Genomic DNA, 8,541 nt, shown 5'->3' on the forward strand with positions numbered 1-8,541 from the left:
TAATATTAGCCCTAAACCCATTTTATAGATGAGGAAATTGAGACTTGGAGAGGTTAGGTTAGTTGACAGAGGCCACACAGTTTGTATGTGGTGAGCAAGGATTCAACCCTGACTCTTCTAGCACTAAGGCCCAAAAATGTTCCCAGACATAAACCTTGGTGCAGCCCCCAGGACAGGGAAGTCAGGAAGCTGCCCCAGAGCGGGGGAGAAAATAGATCTTGAACGTCACTCAGCTTCAGGCCCACAGCGCGGGCTCGCCGAGGAGGAAGAGGAACACACGGTGAGGGTGACCTGATGGGTTCATGGGCTCAGGTGAGGACGTGGGTAGGAGGGCCTAGTTGAGAGGCCCACACCTCTCCAAGATGCCACTGTGTCACCCTGGTCACCACTGACCTGACACTGCTGTCTCGGGAGAGGCTGAGGACGTCACTTGAAGCCGTTCAGCGTTGCGGAGCTGGTTCGTGAGCCCGTGGCTGGCCGAGGAAGCACCGGGTGGTCTAATCCTACACTCAGCTTCCTTTTCTCCCCTGGATGACTTGCAGCAGGTCGAGGGACCCCTCGGGCACTCGGGAAACCACAGCAGGGAGCGCAAGTGTAGGGAGTGATGTGCTATAGGGCGTTTCAACACCTTGACTCCGTCTCTCCGTCCGTCCAGGGAAAAGCTGTCACAAACAGGGACACCAGGCGGTGTCTGGAGATCAAGAAGGACCCTTCCGGCGGCCACGTGCCCGTGCTGCAGAGCTGCACCGGGCAAGTGTGGGGCATACAGCACACCGTGGGAAACTGGGGCCGGACTGACAGCCAGTGATCCCCAGACGGCCTGCGTGTGGCCCCCGGTTCTTGCACCTGGAATGGCTTCTACCCCCAACACTGCTCAGAGTGGGACAGGGTGAGAGAAAGAAAGTGTGTGTGTGTGTGTGTGTGTGGTGACTTGGGCGTGTGGTTCACAGGACGTGGGGAGGCGAGGCCTGTGCGTGTGTCACGGTGCGTCTGCTGGGGAAAGGGAAGGAAACTGGGATGCCTTGTCCCCAGCTTCCCGGGGAAGGTCGTGATGCGTGTCAAGTGCCATTCTTGGAACCTCCTTGCAATAACCAGCACTGTCTGCTACGTGGGGAGGGAATGAGGAGGATGAAAGTTTGTCTTTGATTTCTGCCCACGCTGTTTAGCCTGCCTTCCCCACAGCTGCTGTCACCATCTGCCCCACACCTCCTCCCCAGCTCGTCTGCTCAGGGACTCCCTGGCCTGCCAGGGGCCGTTGCACGCGAGGGACTGTGTGTCCTCGGCCGGCGTGTGACAACTCTTCGGGTGGCTCACACTCTCCCTCCTTTCTGCACTGTCCTGAAAGATGCCGCAAATAGACAAGTTACTTGAAAAAAATTCCTCTATTCACCCCCCGCAGCAGTTTTATTTGGATTTCCAGCCTCTCCCATACCAAAGAGATCTCCGAGGCTGAGGAGAGGGCAGAAGGCACCTCAAGGCATTTCTGCTCTTCAAGGCACAGTGCACCGGGAATGGTGGGGGAGTCCAGGCCGTCGCAGTCCTTCTCTTGGCACTTAATGACTTGATGACCTGTGTCCTCCTACTACTCTGCAAAGCATGGCGGAAATGTGACTTGAAACAGAGGGGCATCACTTATTGGGCACTTATTGGGCATCACTTATTGGGAGGTGGTTGCAGCAAGAATTTAAAACCAGGGTCCTGCCCACTGGATCAATCCTTCCCGCTGCTTGGTGAGTTGGGAAGATACTTCTCGGGCTGCCAACTTTTGATAAGGTCTTGGAGGCTGGTGGCAGTGGGTGCCGTGGTGGGACAGGAGGTAAGATGACTGACCCTGTGTGTGTGTCGTGTTGTGCTCACCCTTTAAGAATGCGCTTCCAGGGCCCCTTCCTCAAAGGGCCACTTTTTCTTGTTAGTCCCATGTCAGGGCTACTTGGGAATGATTCTGGGAATCATTAGGTTTCCTGAGGTGTTAGGCAGGCAAGACTGATAATTTAGCACAGAATTAAATTGACTAAGACTTTTTTTTACAAAAAGCTTTTGAAAGTATGGAAGTCATAAATGTACACACAGCTTGATAAAAATTTCACAATGAACACATCCATATCAAAAACTAAAACGTTACTGCGGGTAAGATTTTGTTATGAAAGAATAAAGGAACAGGATAAATGTATAACTTCTAGCTTCTGCCTGGAAAATTGAAGGGGAAATGCAATTCATAGCAAAGTTTTAAAGAAGTATGTACCCAATAGAAAAATGGACAAAAGACACAATGTCCTTAAACATATGAAAAGATTTTAACCTCACTCATAGTTAGAGAAATGCAAATTAAAACCGTACTGAGATAACTTTTCACTTAAATTGGTGAAAATTACAAAGTAGGATGGCACATTCTGTGGGCAGGGCTCTGGGAACAGGCAATCTCATACACTGATGGCAGAGATGCAAAGTGGTACATCCTCTTGGAGGAATATTTAGCAATATCTAAAAATACCATATGTGCATTTTCTATTTGTGCCAGTAATTCCACCTCTAGAGATTTAGCTCTAAAAATAACAGAATACTTATGTACAAAGTAATTCTTTGCAATATTGATTGTAACTGAAAAATGTTGGGGGGAAAAAAAAACCCAAATGGCTAAACATCAAAGAATGGTTGAAATACATCCACACAATGGAGTATTATGCATCCATAAAAAAGAACAAGGACTACCTCTCTGAACTGACATGGGGTGATTTCCAGTATATTCTAAGTGGAAAAAGGAAAATAGCATCTATAGTATGTACATTTTAGATAACAAGTGAGGGAAAAATATATATGTATCTGTTCATTTCTGCACAATGAAGCATAAGAAGGATAAACCAGAAACTAATGAGATTGGTTACAATGGGTGGCGGTGGTTGGGAATAATAGGGCAGAAGAGATTAAGGGTAGGAAAAGGTAGAAGGGATGTGGGGGAGAGACACTTCTCTAAACATACATTTTTTCCCTATAGTTTTGACTTCTAGAGTCATGTTAAATGCTTAGAACATACATAAAATCAATAAAGATTGAAACCCAAAATGGAACATAAACAAAAATAAGTGAATTTAGCTATATTTCTATATTTTAAACCAATACACAGACATTCATTCGTGCGTGCATACACACACACCACACACACACTGAGCATACCTAGCACTCAGCCTCTAGATCTTCTTTCCAAATATCTTCCAGTCAAAGGAATTAGGGCTCTTTGGAGAAATAGCCGATTTTAGGGCTGGGGCTGGGACATACTCCTATTTTAATAAGTAAGGAACTGCTCAAAGATTGATGGGGACATGTCAAAAACCATACCAGCCAGGTTGAAGGGGCTTCCACTGGCCAAATATGGGACAATTTGAGCAGTAAAATAAATAAGGATCATTTTAAGTGAGCCATCCACGTCACCGTCACAGTGTACGAATGGATGTAACGTGTCTCCGGACAGGATGCACTGAGAAGGACACACTCCACTTCTGCGGTTTTCCTGCCCAATACGCAGAACCTGAACCTGTAATCTTGAGGACACCTTAAACCCAAACTGAGGGGCATTCTTCAAAGGATACAGTCTGTATGCTTCAAAAACTGTCCAGTCATGAAAGACAAAGAAGGACTGAGGAATTGTTCCAGATTAAAGGAGACTGAAGAGACAGGATGACTAATTGTACTGTGTGATCCTGGACCAGAGGGGATTTTTTTCCCCTCTATTCATAAAGGACAGTGTAGACAATGGATGAAATTTGCATAGGTTTTGTTGATTAGACAACAGTGCTGTATTGGTGTCATCTTCCTGATTTTGATCATTGCACTCTGGCAGTATAAGAAGCTGTATACAAAATAGCCATTGGATGGAGTGGGGGAAGGGGCATTATCTCTGAGATTTTTAGGTAGATGAATAGACAGACAGACAGATGGAGCAGGGTATGTGAATCTGGATCAATGGTAAAGGGTGTGTAAGAATTCTTTGTGCTATGTCTGCAACTTTTCTGTAAGTCCAGAATTGTTTCAAATAAAAAGATATAAAATAAACTCAAACAAAAAGTGCCTATCTACATATACATCTCTTCTTCATAAACCACCACTGTAAGCGATAGCAGCTTAATCCAAATTTGCTGTGCTTTATTAAGGGCAATCTTTAATTCTCTCACACTCACAGCAAGGATGACATAAAGCTCCTTGGGCTCCTCCATCCTCCCAGAGGTTCTGCGCTTCCTCCAGCAACGCCGTTCTGCAGGGCAGCCTGTCAGTTATGACAAGGAGGGTGTTGCTTTGCTTCCTTGGCCCTAAAACCACCTACCCATTACATGGAATTCTGCTCCTCCGGTCACTGTCTGCCTCCAGCCTTCACTGGTCAGGACATGTGGAGGTCGTCCCCGTGACTGTCTTTAGTCCACTCAAGAAACTGTACCATTGGCAACCAAGTTAATTATTCACTGACGCCTTTCTCTGATTGTGGGGAATGTTGGAGCTCCACTGTAAGTTAATATTATCTTGTCAGCAATAGTAAATATGTCAGATATTAGCTAGTTGATGACCTAGGAGTATGAAGGTCCCCAGAACCCAGGAGAGAAGAAATTGCTTGCTCCCAGGAGTTGAATCTCTGGAACCGTGATCCACCCATTCCTCTTCCCTCTGCCTCAGAGTGCAAATCCCTGGGAAGTATGGCAATGGCCATTTTTTCCCCGTCATACATTACCTCTGTGTTTCCTGACGGCTGTAGCTGGTTTGTACCCTTGTGGGCTAAGCCACGCGTACAGCAGCGTTAAGGAACTGCACTTCACCGTTAGAAAATGCTCCTCCGTTGGTGGCCTGAAGTGGCAGGCTTGTTTCCTCTTTTCATTCCACCTATCCCAAACTAAAATTACAAAGCAGCTCTGTTTCTCCCCCTCCTCCTCCCCACAACTGCGAACAGAAATCCCAGGGATGCAGCTTGTGTCTGGCCCTCTCTTTAGTGCAGCCTCCACTTCCCTAGGATTCTGGCACTTTTTCAAAGGGAACAGGGCCCGGAGACTCAGGGGTGACTGCCATCATGTGCCTGCTTGTCCTTCTCTAGGCCCTAAGTGCCATCCACACCAGTCTTGAGCACCCCAGTTCTCTCTTCAGGGGAGCGACTCCTTCATTTGTTGGGGACCTACGGGGTACAGGGCTCAGGGCTGTGCTGTTAACCCACTGAGGTTCCAGCATTGCAAAGGTGATCTCTTGCAGAGTTCTTTTATTTTACTTATTATACATTTTCACAATAGGAAATGTGGTTTTAGCTAATTTCCTAAATTTAAGGAAATTTGTAAAGTCCTTTCACAGAGATTCAGTGAAATAGAGTTACGTCTGTAATGTCATGCAGAGTTAATTTTCACCAGGATTGGTGAGTAAAATCAACTGTTCATGACTTTAAGTTGTTAAGTTGTAATTTTAACAAACACAGTTTTCTCCCACAAACATTTTAACAGATGTAGTTTCAAGGAACAAACTTGTATCAAGATTATAAGTCTACCATCCTTGGAACTATAAAAACCAAGTCTCTCAGTATTACCAGAAAGCCGTATGACAGAAACCTAGGCAGAAACTCAGCTTTATGACAAGAAATAGGTATCGTTTTAACTTCAATGAATGAAAACAGATATGTCAGTATCCCCTAATATTTTCCTTCTCTCTCTAACAAAACATAATGGCTAGGTCAGGACTTGTCCTTTCAAAGTAACTCGTCAACCTTTTTTCTATGCTTTAAAGGTTCTTTTTAAAGTACTCAATGAGGCTGTTGGTTCTGCTTCTGATACATTTTTCTAGCCAAGGCTAAACTGAAGAAGAGGGGCTTACGCTTTCCTGTTTTCACAGGGGGTTTGTCCCGGGAGCTGGCTGCAGTCCCCGAGTCCCAGCTATCCCCCCTCACCAAGCTGCCTACTCCCCTCCCAGAGAGCCCGCTGGTGGGCCTTCCCATGGTCCTGGAGCACAGCTTGACCAGTTTTCTATATGGGAATTCCTTCCCAGCATTGCTCAGAAATACCCATTTTTTCCAATCCCAAATTCCAAGAAAATTCCAAGAAAAATCAGTTGAAAAATTGGGAAAATGGGAAAGAGCTTTATGAATTCTCCTGTGAGAATTAAAGCTTTGCAAGTGACATAGAGCTGTTGCTGGTTTGAAGGATTCCATTCATGTCAAAGGAAATGCAAGAGCAGGAAACACCGACACAATCCAAGATTAAGGTTGATATTTCCAGAGACCAGGACAGGGCTATGAAGAAAAAAAATAAAAGAAGAAGCAGTCATGATCTAATCAGTTGGTCGTCCTTATATACAACAGTAGCCACGTTATAAATGTGTGTTTGTGATCTGTCTTTAACAGTGAGTAATTGTTGCAAATAAGATACATATTAGTAAATTTTTATACATAATATTAATATATCTTATACAAATATTCATACAAATCTTATGAATGGTGTTCCAAGAAATAACAAGTTTTGAAAGTAAAATATGTTCCTCAACTGGTAATTTCAACCTTGACTTTTCTGACTGCTGCTCTAATCTTACTAGGCTATGTGAATGTTACATTATGAATAGATACAATAATGTTTGTTGGCATTTCCCAGAATTTGAATATTTGCTACAGACCACAGTTTTTGTAAATATTACCAAACTTAATATTTCTTATTTATGAAACCACTTTTTAGATATCCTTAATAATGAGTAAAGAATATAATTAATTTTAAAAATACTTAAAGAATAACTTATGATTTGGGAAATTCCTGAGAGTTCTGATTTTTTTCTTCCCTGCATCTCAAAAATAATATCTGTTGGGAGTCTGTTGGAATTCCTAACATTGCTTGAACCTATCGGGCTGTCTCCCTCAAATTACTGCTCTGGGTTCTCCATTAAACAAGCAATCAAACAGGAATCTTCCAGGTATCTTTTATAAAAATGTACTTTTTCTGTTTTTTAAACCAAGTGTTTTTAAATGCTTTTGGAAAAATTAGTTTCCCTGCAGTGGTCTTCTCATGCCGTGGTCTTCTCATGCCGTGTGTGCAGGTGCTGTGCTTGGCTGGCAGAGGTGTGGCCGGGTAGACAGTGGCCCACACCAGTGACTGCAGGGCCCCTCCTGGAGTCACAGTGGCTCTCATGGCAGTAGCAATCTCCAGCAATTAGTTTCCAGTGATTTCTTGGTCTCCAAGAGCTTCCCTCCGGGGCAGGAGAGTTCGGTTGAAGAGGGCATTCACCCAAGATGGAGTAGAGCGACATTCCTTCCCCCAGCTTCCTCTGACCCGTGGGGACAGGAGAAAATCTAAGAATGCAGTTGCAGTAACAGTGGGAACAAAGGGAATCCAAGAGTAGCTCAAACTCTAGCATCATAGCCTGTGAAACCCCTTTCTTCCAAAAGCCCCCACCCCAGCCTTTATCATGGGGTCTCTTCCCTGCTTCCTAGAACCCCTTCCCTGCAGGCTGGCACACGAGGGGCAGAGTGGGCGCCACAGGCTGGTGCTGGGTGGGTGCTACAGATTCCGTGGTGCAGACAGTCGAGGCGCACTTGCTCTGCTTTCTAAGCCCGGGGCTCTGCCAATCTCCTGTGGGCTTCTCTCGCCCAGAGCCACAGGCCAGGTCACATGCAGAAGAGAGGGACGGCACCCTGGTCCCAGGCAGGATGGCTGCCCTGGGGACTGGCCACGGGCTAGGCCTGGCTCCCTCTCCTGGGCTGGAACACATTGCTCAGCATGGCATAGGGGACAGTGGAGATGGACTGAGGGGACAGAAAAGCATTGGCTTGGGGCCACAGGGTAGCAACGGCAATGCTGGTTTGGGGACCGCAGGACATTGCAGGACGGGCATGGCTGGAGGTGGGCTGTGACAGGATCAGCAGGCAGTAGGGACTACAGGTGAGCAAAGGAGCTGGTGGGCAGGGGCCACACGCGCCTCCAGTAGCTGCTGCAGCAGGCCCAGGGGCCCGGGTAGCCCTCAAGGACCTCTGGCAATGGCAGGGCATGGATCAACGTGAAAACATCCGTAGCTCAGCTTGGGGATTGGCTGGGCGGGGGTGGCTGTGATGGAGCCAGGGGAAGAGGCCCTGTCTGTGGCTGCCACTGCCCTTACTCCCCTCCTGCAGGAGGGCTCCAGTGCCTTTCCCACTGGGCCCGAGGGTCTCCTCGCCTCTACCCAGCCTCCGATGCGAGGGCCTTTGTACCTGGGCTGAACCCAGCCCCGCGGAGCAGGCACTGGCTGCCTGTTCCATGGCATAATCTGCGCTGTGCAGCTTTCTGTTCGGTCAGGGGTGCAATAGGAGGTCTTTACTCACGAATACTTTGCCTGGTGGACCTTTAATCACGGACAGGTTTTCCATAGAGGATTCTTCCTTGGAGTCCTACCCCAGCCCTTAGGCCCTTGGGAGGAGCACCGTAAAAGGAGTGAGATCCCCACCTATGGGACTTGCCTTTCTTCCTGGAGCCCTTTGGGAACAGGGAGGGCTCCTTAAGACCCCGGTAGGAAGCACCCTTAGAAAGTGAAGGCATCTCACCTACCTCACCCCTGCCAGTCTGAGCT

The 8,541-nt window shown here is 46.8% G+C and overlaps 1 protein-coding gene across 1 annotated transcript in view; it reads left to right on the forward strand.

Annotated features, from left to right (window-relative positions):
• The window catches only part of GALNT8 (polypeptide N-acetylgalactosaminyltransferase 8), a 48,726-nt gene extending 47,918 nt beyond the window's left edge, over window positions 1-808 (forward strand). The window contains exon 11 of the mRNA XM_069491191.1: window positions 656-808. Coding sequence (XP_069347292.1) covers window positions 656-808 — 153 coding nt within the window. The remainder of the gene's footprint in view (window positions 1-655) is intronic.
• The last annotated feature ends 7,733 nt before the right edge of the window (window positions 809-8,541 follow it).

The sequence above is a fragment of the Eulemur rufifrons genome, chromosome 16 (genome assembly GCF_041146395.1).
Source record: "Eulemur rufifrons isolate Redbay chromosome 16, OSU_ERuf_1, whole genome shotgun sequence".
NCBI classification, from domain to species: Eukaryota; Metazoa; Chordata; class Mammalia; order Primates; family Lemuridae; genus Eulemur; species Eulemur rufifrons.